Source organism: Chiloscyllium punctatum, chromosome 47 (assembly GCF_047496795.1).
Source record: "Chiloscyllium punctatum isolate Juve2018m chromosome 47, sChiPun1.3, whole genome shotgun sequence".
Taxonomy (NCBI): Eukaryota; Metazoa; Chordata; class Chondrichthyes; order Orectolobiformes; family Hemiscylliidae; genus Chiloscyllium; species Chiloscyllium punctatum.
Genome location: NC_092785.1, coordinates 30172436 through 30187755, shown reverse-complemented (window position 1 = coordinate 30187755; position 15320 = coordinate 30172436). Strand labels below are relative to the sequence as shown.

Sequence of the window (15320 nt, the reverse complement as noted above, 5' to 3'; positions counted from 1 at the left end):
AGGGAAAAGCCAGTGCAGTAGATTTGAGGATTATCAGATCAGCCATGAACAAATTGAATGGTGCATCAGTTTTGATGGCCCAAATGAACTATATCTGCCTGACATCATCTTGTCAGAATGTAGAAATCTGGAAAAGCAGCAATCCCAGTACTTCATCCTGGAGAATTCTGCTGTTTATCTGCCTCTAGACTGGAAAGCAACCATTCACCACTATTTCCTTTTACTCAGCAACTTCATATTCATGCTGCAACTATCCTTTGGATTGGATTCTAATTTCACAGACAAGGCTGTGAATTGCAGTTGAATTTGACACTTCGAGAACCTTATGAATCCACACCACATCCACTGCATTTCCCTCATCAACTCTCCCTGTAAGCTTTTCAAAACCTCAAGCTAGTTTCTTAAAACTAACTGCCCTTAACAAATCTAAGCGGGCTTTCCTTTATTAGCCCAGACTTGCCCAAACGAGGTCCCAGATTAAAGCTGTTCTCACCACCATAGTAAAACTGACTGGCCTGTAATTGCTGAGTTTATCTTAATACATACCTTGCACACAAAAAAAATTACTTCAATTAGACTGGTGAGCCTGATGTTGGTGGTGGGCAAGTTATTGGAGGGAATCCTGAGGGACAGGATGTACATGTGTTTTGAAAGGCAAGGACTGATTAGGGATAGTCAACATGGCTTTGTGAATGGAAAATTACGTCTCATGAACTTGTTTGAGTTTTTTGAAGTAACAAAGAGGATTGAGGAGGGCAGAGCGGTGGACGTGACCTATATGGACTAGAATATAGTGTTCAACAAGGTTCCCCATGGGAGACTGATTAGCAAGGTTCGATCTCTTGGAATACAGGCAGAACTGGCCATTTGGATACAGAACTGGCTCAAAGGTAGAAGACAGAGGGTAGTGGTGCAGGGTTGCTTTTCAGACTGGAAGCCTGTGACCAGTGGTGGGTCACAAGGATCGGTGCTGGGTCCACTACTTTTTAGCATTTTATATAAATGATTTGGATGTGAGCATAACAGGGATAGTTAATAAGATTGCAGATGACACCAAAATTGGAGGTATAGTGGACAGTGAAGAATGTTACCTCAGAGTACAACCGGATCTCAACCAAATGGGCCACTGAGAAGTGGCAGTTGGAGTTTAATTCGGATATATGCAAGATGCTGCATTTTGGAAAAGCAAATCAGAGCAAGATTTGTACACTTAATGGTAAGGTCCTAGGGAGTGTTGCTGAACAAAGAGACTTTGGAGTGCAGGTTGGAAGTAGAGTTGCAGGTAGATAGGATAGTGAAGGGGGCACTTGGTATGCCTTCCTTTATTGGTCAGAGTATTGAGTACAGGAGTTGGGAGGTCACGTTGTGGCTGTACAAGACATCGGAATATTGCATGAAATTCTGGTCTCCTTTGTATAGGATGGATATTGTGAAACTGAAAGGGTTCAGAAAAAATTTACAAGGATGTTGCCAGGGTTGGAGGGCTTGAGCTAAAGGGAGAGGTTGAATAAGCTAGGGCTGTTTTCCCTGGAGGTCAGAGACTGAGGGGTGACCGTACAGAGATTTATAAAATCAGGAAGGACATGGATAGGATAAACAGACAAGGTCTTTTCCTTGGGGTGGGGGATTCTAGAACTAGAGGGGCATAGGTTTAAAGTGAGAAGTGTTTAGAGGAACATGGGCCAAGCGCTGACAAATGGGGCTAGATTAAGTTACGATATCTGGTTGGCATGGACAAGTTGAACCAAAGGGTCTGTTCCCTTGCTGTACATCTCTGACTAATTTCTACCCCCCCCCCCCCCCCCCCCTCCTTTCTGGCACCAGTTTCGACCAAGGGTTAGAAGATTATGGCCAGTGCTTACCATTCTCACTTCTCTCAGCATCAAATACATCCTATATGTTCCAGTTGTACTACACTGCGTTTTATCCTGACTCTGTCACTACCAAGTCAATCCACTTCCACCTCTTGGTAAATCTGGTTGTGTTAACAGAAAGCAATGTGAAAGTAGATGTATTTCGCCCTGAAACAGCGTCCAGGGCCAGAGGAAACAAAGGCAAACTTGATAATAATAGCAAAGGGAAGCTTGGGATTGAGAGCTCAGAAAAGGTAACATTGACTATGGCCACTGCAGGCCTTTTTGCAGAACAGTCCGAGAAAGTTTATAGCCTTAAAACTTGCCCTTTAACATTTAGACTAAAGTGTAGTGTTGAATTCTAGAACACATTTGCTGCACACGAGAAAATAGACAGGCAGGGAGGCACAGAACAAAAAGGGGGAACCAAAGTTATGCAGAAGATAAAAACATTTGTTCTCATCAAGTGATAACAGGATATTCTAGGGGATCTTGATCAGATAAGGCAATGGGCTGAGGAGTGGCAGATGGAGTTTAATTTAGATAAATGAGAGGTGCTGCATTTTGGGAAAGTAAATCTTAGCATGATTTACACACTTAATGGCAAGGTCTGAGGGAGTGTTACTGAACAAAGAGACCTGGGAGTACAGGTTCATAGCTTCTTAAAAGTCGAATCCAAGGTAGATCGGATAGTGAAGGCGGTGTTTGGGGTATCCTTTCCTTTATTGGTCAGAGTACTGAGTACAGGAGTTGGGAGGTCATGTTGCGGCTGTACAGGACATTGGTGAGGCCACATTTTGAATATTACATGCAATTCTGGTTTCCTTCCTATTGGAAGGATGTTGTGAAACTTGAAAGAGTTCAGAAAAGATTTACAAGGATGTTGCGAGGGTTGGAGGATTTGAGTTGCAGGGAGAGGCTGAACAGGCTGGGGCTGTTTTCCCTGGAGCATCGGAGGCTGAGGGGTGACCTTATAGAGGTTTATAAAATGATGAGGGATGGAGACAACTAACTTTCTGCTTATTTGCTATGGATTGAAGTTAATTGCAGTTTGAGATTTTATGATGATTTTGAGTAGTCATTACTGGTTATGAAATACAAACTCTAAAAGGTAATATTGATGAAGCTTTAACTTACTTGCTGTTTCTACAGACTGCCCCACTGTTAATTCTAACTAATCAGATCTTAATTCTTATTTGATTTTGAATCACAACCTTGAAAAGAAAGCATGTTTAATTCGAGACTAATGAATCAGTTTCAATGCAACTTTCTGGTAACATCTCAGCCTCAGGTACAGAATGATTCACTGCTTAAGATAAAAAGCTGGAGTCTGCTCTAAACTTAAAAGTTATTCTAAACATAACATTGAAGATTAAATTTGATTCCCTACAGTGTGGAAACAAGCCCTTCGGCCCAACAAGTCCACACCGACCCTCCGAAGAGTAACCCACCCAGTCCCATTTCCTTCTGACTAATGCACCTAACACTACTGGCAATTTAGCACAGCCAATTCACCTGACCTGCACATGTTTGGACTCTGGCAGGAAACTGGAGCACCCGGAGGAAACCCACGCAGACATGGGGAGAATATGCAAACTCCACATAGATAGACAGTCACCTGAGGCTGGAATTGAACCTGAGACTCTGGTGCTGTGAGGCAGCAGTACTAACCACTGAGCCACTGTGCCACCCAGAGATTCTGACACAATCTGTCAGGAAGCCATTTTAAGGTCAAAAGTGTGCCCTCCTTGCTAAGAAGCCATTTTGTTAAACAATTGTATCTGATATGCGAGCTGTGCAAGGTTACCTCATGAAGTCTTCAATTAGCTCAGAGTGGTACCTCTATGATAGGAACTTATCTCGCCAGCAACTGCCTAACTCGGCTGGATTTCTTTTTCCCACCTGATAAATAGCTCAAGGCCTGTAGGATCTGTCAGTTAACTTCTCTTCGTTACGATTAGTCTTTTACCGTTATCTGTTTAATTAAGAACATGCAGTATTTTTTGTAAACTTTTTGTATAAAGGAAGCCTGTTTGTGTCAGTAAGACAGAGTAGCCTGCTAGGGCTCTTGTACAGCTGGTGCCCTACTTTCCTGGGTTATTAGAACCTAGTTAGCTTAGCTTTTAGGTATCCGAGTTACTTTGTAACAGTGATGCTCTTGGTAAGGGGGATGACTAAAATTAAACTAAACTGCCTGTAAGAGGTTTTTAACTCAAAAACAATACGATTTCTGGGAAAAACCAAGAGAGGCTTACAGATTGAGTCCACAAGGGATTCCCTGAGCTGACTCAAATGTGTACTTTACCAAGTCCAGTAAGGTTTATGATGCAGCATAATATCTCTATCATTTTATTTATTTCCCTCATACCCTGGAACCCAACATTTGTTCAAATTGTCTATTGATGGGCAAAAGAAATCAGATATTCTACTCATTACCATGAGAGAACGTGCTGTGGATCCACATTTTCTGCACTGCAACACCAGCACACTTCAGATGTTTTTTCCTAATCCTAATGTGGCGGAGGTTTGAGAGGCTGTATAGCTGACTCGTGCTTCCAATTTTTTTTTTAATGCTAGGGTATTTCTTAGTTGTGAGAGGCAATGCATAAATACACATTTTTAAAATCATGTCCAATTATTTCAGTTAGTCCCAACTCTGACAGTGCCCACCTGAATTTCAATGCACCAAGGTCTAAATGTACAGTACATCAAAATAATACTCCAGATTATTTACTTCATGTTTCTTGAGATTTTATGATGATTTTGCGTAGTCATTACTGGTTATGAAATACAAACTCTAAAAGGTAATATTGATGAAGCTTTAACTTACTTTTTGGGGAGGGGTGGTGAGTTTGGGAGTCAAGATCAAAGGAATTCACTTGATGCAATTGAGAAGTGGTTTTCTTTGAAAGTAGACACTAAAGTTTTAGTACTTTTGACAAATAGGTGTTTCAAAATGCTTTAGGAAACAGCAGGCATATGGCAAACTGCCACAGACAGCAAGATAATGACTAGATAATCAGTTTCACTGGTTTTGATTGAGGGATAATACTGGCCATGACACCACACCGAGCTCCTGTGATCACCTTCAAAATAGTGCAATGGTTCTTCTAACATTCACCACAGTTGGGAAACTTGGGTGCAGTGACTGAACAAGCCTAACTCAACAATAATTCAGCAAGAGCACCCTCCCAGGTAGGCAGAGACCAGTTAATGAAGTGATGGAGAGAAAAAAACCCTCTTACCCTCTAAGTTTTGTGTGTAGCCTTTCACAAAATCCCCAGTGCTGATTTCAAATGCTGATCTTCAGTATTAGAAGGGTAAGTGTAGATGAAGGGCATATGGGTATCTAAGTGATGCTGGGAGAGCTCAATACTGAGAGTGCAGAATGGAAACCTTTCACTTCCCTTGGGAATGAGGGCGCTCAATTGATGAGCACAAAACAACAGTGCAGCTTTATCAACAAGGACTGGAAAAAATAAACACATCTAGTTGGCACTTTGTTTTGCACTGATCCTCCTTGCCCTATTCAAGGGGCTGAATCTTGCTGGGAAATGATTACAAAGGCTTGTTCAGACCTCCAGTCCTTTGCTGCAATGACTATCCTAACAACTGGAGCCTGGTTCATCAACTGAAGGGCATTGTGGTTACCCACAAAATGGCTTCGACAATTTGCTGAATGTACACAGTTCTGGTCACTATATTTTCATAAAGGACTCATACACACTGGAGAAAGTACTACAAAGGTTCACGAGGATGCTACCAGAACTAAAAGTCCTTACTGATGAATAGGCAGGAGCTATTTCCTCAAAAAAAAAAGACAGAATTGTGTGTTAGAGGTCTTTGGTAGGGTGGATGTTACCAATTATAGATGAGGTTAGACTAGGAGGCATCAATACAATTATTAATAATTTCATTTGGAAACTCAAATTTAGTCCCTCAAAGAGTAGGGAGAATGTGGAACTTGCTCCCATAAGGAATGATAGAGAAGAAGCGCTATCATGAAATTTTTGGGCTGAATAACCTGTTCCTACAGTGCAAAATCTCAAATAATCTTGTTCTCCTACATCAAGCTAAGCCAAAAATAACAATCAACCTCATTTTGCTGACCACCACTGGCTTCTCCCCACTGCAAACATAACACACTAGGCTTCAGTCACAACCACCACCAAGCAAACATAGCTGAACTCAGTCTTATTGCCGGTGTGCAGGAAATATCATTGATGAAAAATCATTCAAGGCCATAGCAAAGCCTTGCTCCACCAGAGGTGCAGCAACCAGAGGCTTCACACATTAGCCCAGTCCTTTGTTCTGTGACTATCACCCCCAACAGTCCTAGTTCTAGGCTCTCCATTTCTGTGACATAAGAGTGGTCTTCTGATATATTAAACTGGCAGCACACTCTGGTCTCAGTTTGAGGTTTCGGAAGAAGTTATAGAACATGTGACTACAGCCAATATTTTTGGACTCTTGTGGGACCCTGTGGCCCCCTCATCTTTGGGTGGGATACATGAATATGATTCAAGATGCTGAAGGAATACCATTCAGTAGCAGGAACCAGCAGATAGTGAATGAAGGCATCCCAGTTATTTTCCTTTTGTTTCACGTCTTCTGCAGATTTATTATGAATGCAACTTCATCAGCCTTGCCCAAACCCTGAGAAAACATTATTTTTAAAACATCCTGCAGTGTTGAGGCTGACTGCTGCCCTGCCTCTCCATCAGCTTTGGATAAAGTCAGTAGAATTAACATAGGCCCCAGGTTGGAAATTTTACGCCTGTGTTGCTGAGGGCTGCCTGACTTCACCAGGCTGTCAAGGAGCGACGACAGGGTTTATTTATAGAACACACCACTGAAGGCAATCCTCCCTTTTACAGAACTTCAGACTTTCACAAACACAAGGCCCGGAAGAAACACAATCTTTCGCAAGCACAACTGCCGTGAGAACCACTTCTGAACAGGAGAAGGTCAACATTCCTGCTCAGCTGTGGCAACAGCCACAGCTGCTCAATGCTTGGCTGTCACTCTGCCTGATCAAAATGACACCAGAGATTTAAGTAGGGGGTCATTTGGTCCTTCAAGCCTAGTCTGCCAATGAGATCACACCTGACCTTTGACCTCAAGTCCACTTTGCCCACCCATTTCCCATATTAGTCAATTTCCTCGTGTCCAGAAATCTCTCAATCTATCTCAAATATAATCAACAACTGAGCACACACAGCTTTTGCATAGGGGGATTGCCAAAGATTCTAAGTCCTTCAAGCGAGGACAATACTTCTCATCTTCAACCAATTCTTTGTTACAGCCCTAGTTCTAGACTCTCCACTTCTGAGTTTGGAGGTGGGGGGGCACTGTCAAAAACTCCCAACAATTTCACACATTTCAAATGCTAACCGCTAGACAACACAGGTCTATTCTATTCAGTGTCTCATCAGACAGCAACAATTCCGACCCAGAATGTGGCAAACATCTGTTGTACCACTTCCAAAGGAAAGATATTCACCAAAGATAAAAGGAGAAAAATTCAAGACAAAGAATAAAAGGATCTTCTCTCCAAGCAGGAAATCAATGATACGGAGTTTAAATTCCATCTAGATTGAAGGCCACAACTTTTCAAGTAGAAGGAAAGCGTATTCTTGAGCCTGAGATCAAACCTACTGCAACCCAAGAGAAATGAAGCACATAACTCCACCACATCCTTCCTTTAATGATACACCATTCAGGTAAAACAGGGAGCTCTATCGTGTACCTAACCTGTGCTGGAAGCTCTCAATGCTGACACTGGGAAATAATAGGGGGACACACCATCAGGCTATTGTTAGAGGGAGGTCTACACTGTGTCTAACTTCTGGACACGAGGAAATTGACTAATATGGGAAATGGGTGGGCAAAGAGGACTTGACAGTGCACGATGCTGACATTGCGGGAATGACAACAAGAGAGTCCTCATCCCCTAGCAGCCATGACTGAATGGCTGAGCAGACTCAATGGGCCAAATGGCCTAATTTCTGATCCTCTGTCTTATGGACAATCTCTCCCCTAGTCACAATACTCAAAGTTCTGATCAAAACAGTAAATTTCAACCGACTGTTTACCTGCACACAAATGACAGCACAATTCTTCCAACAAGCTGTTAAAAACTCAACACAACTCCATAATGATCAACAGGCAGAATATTCCCCACAATCCATGAGGACTTTGAAAGGACACAAATTAGGATCAAACAGTACAGACAGGAAAGAAAACAAAAAGTCAAATTTCAAAATCTCCTTTCTTTGCCCTCCTCATTCTTAACGTGCACATAACCTCCTATTAACTCTGTGACCTCTGTACTCCTCCAGTTCTGGTTTCATGAGCATTCTGATTTTATCACTCCATTATTTTGACCATGCTTTCAGTTGCTGGAAATCCTTCCCTGATTCTTTCTACATCTCTCTCTCCTTCAATACATTCCCTAAAACCTCCTCCTTTGACCATGCTTCTGATCACTCATTGTCCTAAAACCCACTTCCAAACAAATTAATTTCAGTTCCTGCACAGGTTGGGTGGTGGGCTTGGAAAGTGAAAAGGTACTTTATGGGTAAACACAAGCTGTTGCTGTTTCCTGTTTACTTGCAATCTTGTGAGAGTGCTGGCGAATAAGGCAGAAAGGTCTATGAGAAAAGCATTACCACAAATATAGTCAAACATACTGGGTACACACAGGAAAGGTCCAGGCTCACACCCATGTACTGAGGCTGTTTCAAAATGGAGACCATGAAGACAAGCAGAATTAGTGTCTCAATGGGCCACTTTTTATTTTGTTTGAATGGGGCAGGGGTGGGAGAAGAAGAGGAGACATATAAGGGGAATAGTTAGTAAGTTTGCAGATGACACCAAAATTTGGAGGTGTAGCGGACAACAAAGAGGATTACCTCAGACTACAACAGGATCTGGACCAGATGGGCCAATGGGCTGAGAAGTGGCAGATGGAGTTTAGTTCAGATAAATGAGAGGTGCTGCATTTTGAGAAAGCAAATCTTAGCAGGACTTATACACTTAATAGTAAGGTCCTGGGGAGTGTTGCTGAACAAAGAGACCTTGGAGTGCAGGTTCATAGCTCCTTGAAAGTGGAGTCGCAGGTAGATAGGATAGTGAAGGCAGCGTTTGGTATGTTTTTCCTTTATTGGTCAGAGTATTGAGTACAGGAGTTGGGAGGTCATGTTGCGGCTGTACAGGACATTGGTTAGGCCACTGTTGGAATATTGTGTGCAATTCTGGTCTCTTTCCTCTTGGAAAGATGTTGTGAAACGTGAAAGGGCTCATAAAAGATTTACAAGGATGTTGCCAGGTTTGGAGGGTTTGAGCTACAGTGAGAGGCTGATCAGGCTGGGACTGTTTTCCCTGGAGCATCGGAGACTGAGGGGTGACCTTATAGAGGCTTATAAAATCATGAGGGATATGGATAGGATAAATAGACAAAGTCTTTTCCCTGGGGTAGGGAAGTTCAGAACTAGAGGGACATAGGTTTAGGGTGAGAGGGGAAAGATATAAAAAGAGACCTAAGGGGCAACTTTTTCACGCAGAGGGTGGTACGTGTATGGAATGAGCTGCCAGAGGATGTGGTGGAGGCTGGTACAATGACAACATTTAAGAGGCATTTGGATGGGTATATGAATAGGAAGGGTTTGGAGGGATATGGGCCGAATGCTGGCAGGTGGGACTAGATTGGGTTGGGATATCTGGTCGGCATGGACTGAAGGGTCTGTTTCCGTGCTGTATATCTCTAGGACTCTATAACTGTGCCTTGGTAGGTTATCCCACCACAGAAGCTGTAACAGTGCACCTTTAAAGTCATTGGGCACGTTGGTATACAGAAGAGACAATAGAGGAGCACAGACTTGGGGCTTGAACCTATCCGCTCTGTTAAAGGACAGAAACAAAACTCTTCTCTTGACATTTTTGTCATTTCAGGACATCTCCAAGGCATCGCATAGTCAACAAAGTGCTCCCTGAGCATTGTACTGAAAATCAAGTTTCGCACTGCAAGTTCCTATTCCTGATCAGCTAAACCTTGACTCCATCCATACTTTGACAAGTAGCCACTCAGCCAAGACTCCCCTCTAATAATGGAATGTCCAGCTGGATCAGAGATAGCAACATTGTGTTTACTGGGGCAGTGGAGTGGTGTGTGCTGTCACCTGCTTAACCCAACCTGTGCACCCGCACAGCAATATCAACAAATACTCACGGAAAAACGAAGAACAGGGAGGTGGAGCCCACAAGAAAAGTGGCAGCTGCCGACACGGGGATGTACTTGCTGGGTTTGAATTTCCTCTCCGTTCCCAATGGCATATTGCTCGGTCAGCAACCCTGCTCAGCAGCATAGCCCAGGGTAACTGTTGTGGTGAGGGAGGGACAGGGGAAAGAGAGTAGTGGTGGGATGGGATGAGTCACTGACTGAGATCCTGATGTGCCCAGCACAGCATTGGGGGTAGACAAATGGCAGGAAGAAATGGTCAAAACTGGAGGAATGAGTAAAAGGACAAGGCAGATGAAGAATGGAGGAAAACACTAAGGATAGATACAGTGTGCCAAGATGGGCAAATCTTGATTCCACACCAGCTGAAGATGGGGTGCAGATTTGGTGCTCTTTTGGCAGAGATGAAGGACGGTGTGCTCTTTTAAAAAGCAAACGCTGAACAAAGCTCAGGAACTAGGAAATCTATATGGGAACTGCTCCAAAATGAGGTCAGGTGCTGAAACTAGATGGAGGAGCTTGTTCAAGACAAGACAGTGAAGACACTACACTTCACACCAGGATCAACCAACCTATAACATCAAGTTGGAGGAGTTGCAGGCAAGTTCGATCTGGGTCTGGAAGCAAGAAAGTAAGAACCAATTTAAGGAATAAATGGCAATTTATTTTTCTGTTGGCGATGGACAAGATAAGGATTTCTACCAGGGATTTCTTCCTCATGGGATATCAACAGGAAAACTGGGGCCTTTTTGGACAATGCAAAATCCAATTCTTAGCAGCAGCTTAGGTTGATCTTCAAGATTACAGGAGAGTAGGGACACAGAGGGGAGAATAAATCAGACATTGGAGCCTGGTACTAAAATGGACGGAATGGCTGGAACTCAGAATAAGCAAGCTGACAATTAAACAGATTATGGGGGTGAAGGATCTGGAAATCAAGGCAGAAATCTAGGATCAGGCAGTGCTCTAAGGGTATGAGACGGAGTGGGGGAGGAAATGTGAGGGGCTATGCCAGCAAGGTTCTAAATCTAATTGCCAAAGCAACAGAAAAATCTTTTCAATTCTTTTCCACCGCTGCTTTATAAATCTTTGCCACCGTATCTGATTCCCCCACTCCGTCTCCTTCCGATTTCAGACTGTCAAGGCAGCGTTACAGGGATTCAATTCTTGATCGTAAAACGGCAGGAGTCTCTTTGCACGTGCAGAACAGAAACACCAACTTGGGAGCAGTTGGGTGGTTTTTGACAGTGGAGTGGTGCAGGAGATTACAAAAATAAAGTACCACGAAAATCAGCAAGTGCACAAACGACTCTCTCCTCCTTTTAATTTCCTTTCCTCGTCTTTTCTTCAAATATGCAGAAACCAGAAATAAATCTAGTGGGAGCAAACACACCAAGCAAACCAGATCAAGATCCAGTGACCATCCCTTCCAAATCCAATTTGTCAGAAACAAACAAACAAAACCGTCGATGCTGACGACAGTTGAGGCAAGAGATTGGTGATGATACTCTGAATTCCTCCACTTCGACCAAACGTTCCCACTTGATCTCAAGTTCACACATGCAAGTAAATTCCAATCCAATTTGAAATCTTCCTTCTGTCTGCCTCTCTCGTCTTGAAGAGAATTCCTAGAGAGGAGAATCAAACCCAAAATTGCTTCCTGAACAGCCAAGGAGAGTTCCTGAATCACTTATAAAACAAATAACCTGAGCGATGAAGCTTAAAAAGAAAATGTGGAAGAGGTGGAAGCACTTCTTCTTGGCTGACAGTCAAACTTAAATTCCAGTTGCAGTGCAATATATTAACCGTCTGTCTTTTAAATCAGCAGACACACTCTTTGGCAGGGAGAACCGTCAAATCCCATCCATCCTTTTGGTGAGGCCATTTAGTCTTGGAGAGGTCAACTTGCTCCCCTCCTTTCTCCTCTTCTTGCTGAGGGTTTAAGAGAAACAAGATAATTTTAAATGCAGAGAATGAACGTAAAAGGAAATGTCAAAAACACAAATGAGCACGCCTTAAATTTTCCTCTTCAGGATGCTTTTAACTCAAATTCCTGAACATTAACTTTTTAAAAGAAAATGGAAATTCATAACTGTTTCCTTTTCGTAATTTCAATGGATTAAGTTAAAATAGTCTAATCTTTTCTATTCTCGAGTCCCTTTTTCTCCTCTCGATGTCTTTGACTGAATTAATCTTAAAAACTACATCACCACAGCTTAAAAGTGAAAATAACGATTAAAGGCTTGTTTTGAGAAACATCAAAACCTTTCATCCTCGTAATGACACAGAGAAGAAGGATTCACAACTGACAACTGCTCTGCCTCTCCTTTTTAAGATTTTACATTCTTATTTAAAACTGAAAACGAAAGCGAAAAAGCAGTGACATCCATTTCCTTTCTGCTCTCGCAGGTGTTCAATTCTCCCCTTGAAATACTCAAAAGAGAAATGGAGAGACTTCTTATTCTTTGTGTTTGGCTGGCTGGCGGGGGGGGGGGGGGGGGGGGGGCGAAGAGAAGAGGGAGGAGGAAGAAATGAATCTGTCACAGTTTGAAAACAAGGAGATATTTTTCCTGAGAACAGTTTGGCCTTAATTTTCCTCTCCTTCCCAATCCTTATTCCCCCCCTCTTCAATATTAACAGGGGGTGAAAATTTCATTCAGAGTGGGAAGAAAGCCAGATGGAGAAAGGGTAGGTTTTGTACATCTAAGTTGTAAGAGTTGGGGGAGTGGGGGAATGGGAAGGGAAAAAGCAACTGTGAGGAACAGGGGAAAACACAGTGGAAGGGAAAATACAGGAGGATGGTGGTGGTGGTGGAGGGGGGTGGGGGAAGAGAGAGAGAGAGAAAAACACGGTGCAGAATGGAAATTACGAAGACAGTCGGGATAAATCTGAGAGGGGGGCGAAATCTGAGTCAAGGTGGGAAAAGTTGAGGGGTGAGGGGGAAGGAAATTGAGAGGGGGAGAAAAGCCGACGAAGGGAGACCGAGCGGATGGTGGTGGTGGGAAGAGAAGAAACCTCGTCAGGAGGGGAGAGGTTGAGGACAGGAGGAAAAATTATGAAGCAAAAAAAGAATGAGAGAGAATAGGGGCAAAAATTAAGAGAGGGGGCAGCAAAAACCCCAAGTGGAGGTTAAAAAATTGACAGTGACGGCAAAAACCGAGAGAGAGAGAGAGAGAGAGAGGGTGCAGCAAAATTTTGAGAGGAGGTAAAAATTGAGAGAATAGGGGCAAGAATTAAGAGAGTGGCAGCAAAAACCCAAGAGGAGATTAAAAAATTGAGAGAGAGGTAAAAACTGAGAGAGAGAGAGAGGGGTAAAGACAGAGAGAGAGGGGTAAAGACAGAGAGAGAGGGGTAAAGACAGAGAGAGAGGGGTAAAGACAGAGAGAGAGGGGTAAAGACAGAGAGAGAGGGGTAAAGACAGAGAGAGAGGGGTAAAGACAGAGAGAGAGGGGTAAAGACAGAGAGAGAGGGGTAAAGACAGAGAGAGAGGGGTAAAGACAGAGAGAGAGGGGTAAAGACAGAGAGAGAGGGGTAAAGACAGAGAGAGAGGGGTAAAGACTGAGAGAGAGGGGTAAAGACTGAGAGAGAGGGGTAAAGACTGAGAGAGAGGGGTAAAGACTGAGAGAGAGGGGTAAAGACTGAGAGAGAAGGGTAAAGACTGAGAGAGAGGGGTAAAGACTGAGAGAGAGGGGTAAAGACTGAGAGAGAGGGGTAAAGACTGAGAGAGAGGGGTAAAGACAGAGAGAGAGGGGTAAAGACAGAGAGAGAGGGGTAAAGACAGAGAGAGAGAGAGAGAGAGGTAAAGACTGAGAGAGAGGGAGCAAAACCCAAGAGGAGGTACAAAAAAATTGACAGCGATGGCAATAAAATCAAGAGAAGCGGCAGCAAAAATTTGAGAGGAGGTTAAAAAATTGAGAGAATAGGGGCAAGAATTAAGAGAGTGGGCAGCAAAAACCCAAGAGAGGGGGGGGGGGGGGGTTAAAAAATTGTGAGGTAAAAATTGAGAGAGAGAGGGGGGGGGGGGGGGGAAGCAAAACCCAAGGGGAGGTTAAAAAAAAAATGGACAGTGATGGCAATAAAATCAAGAGAAGTGGCAGCAAAAATTTGAGGAGGAGGAGGGGGTAAAAATTGAGAGAGAGAGAGAGAGAGGGGGGGGGAAGCAAATATTAAGCAGGGGCAAAAAAAAAACTGAGGGGCAAAAAAAAAACTGAGGGGCAAAAAAAACTGAGGGGCAAAAGTTGCTTGAGGGGAAAACCTAAAAAGGTGGGGGAGGGGTTTATTTGCAAACTTTCCGACCTCCCTTTACCTCATGGGTTTGGATTTTAAAGCAAAAGAGCGTCGAAATTTGTTTTTTTTCCATCACACACACAGAGAGAGAGAGACAAATAAACAGGAGGAGAGGAAGCGACCGTTTAAAGAGGACGACAAAGGGCGGGAGGAAAAAACCGTTGAGATTCAAATTTCGAACAGAAACGGAACGTTCGGGTCTCGGTTACCTCAGCAACCCGCCCTGCACCCCCCCTCGCGCGCGCGCGCGCGGGACCCCCGCGCCCCTGGCCCCTCCGCTCGCCCTTACCCCCGCGGAAGAAGGCGGGACACCCCCCCCCTCTCTCCGACAGGTGAAGGAAGGAAGGAAGGAAGGGAAGAGGACCGCACGCTCCGATTGGTCGGCCTCCGCCCTGACTGACACCGGGCTCGTCCAGTCGCGGAAAGCCCAGGGGTGGGGGAGGGGGGAAGGAGAGGTCGTCCGCTTTTCTGGTGGTAAGAAGGTGGGGGAGGGGGAAGGTGTAGGTGGGGAAAATATGATGGACGGCCCGACCGACCGACCGACCGGTAGGGCTTGAGGGAAGACGGGGAGGGGCGCCCCAACCTTCGGCCAATGGGCGTGTTCGAGGGCGGGGTGGTTGGTGACGACAGCGCGCCCCTCGGACCCCAATCGGCGCGCGGCTCTGAAGGCCGGCCCTTCCTACGTCAGGCGAGCGGCCCCGCCCCCTCCGCAACCCAAAACACAACCGCCGCCGTCTGTGACGGGGGGGGTTGGGGAGAAGGAAAGAAGAGATGGGTGTTCGTTTGGGTAAGTGTTGGAGAAAAATGATGATGAGCGTCGCACACGAATCGGAAGTTTAATCCTGACTCTATTTGTTGATAGTCGGATGCTTCTGAGATTCTCTAGCGGTTTCTGTGTGCGTCAACGACAAAGAAAAGGTAGTGAGATTGGCACGCCACCC

General features: G+C 44.3%; 1 protein-coding gene across 3 annotated transcripts in view; it reads right to left on the bottom strand.

Moving 5' to 3' along the window:
* zdhhc5a (zDHHC palmitoyltransferase 5a) overlaps window positions 1-14919 on the bottom strand; it is a 66059-nt gene extending 51140 nt beyond the window's left edge. For 2 of the 3 annotated variants that reach the window (XM_072564647.1, XM_072564649.1), the window contains exons 1-2: window positions 14669-14919; window positions 10084-12024 (exon numbers count right to left, since the gene is read on the bottom strand). In XM_072564647.1, the coding sequence (XP_072420748.1) occupies window positions 10084-10187 (104 nt within the window). In that variant the 5' untranslated portion in view covers window positions 10188-12024; window positions 14669-14919. Of the gene's footprint in view, window positions 1-10083; window positions 12025-14398; window positions 14554-14668 lie in introns of those variants that run through there. The other variant, XM_072564648.1, reaches the window with a different exon arrangement.
* Window positions 14920-15320: the final 401 nt, after the last annotated feature.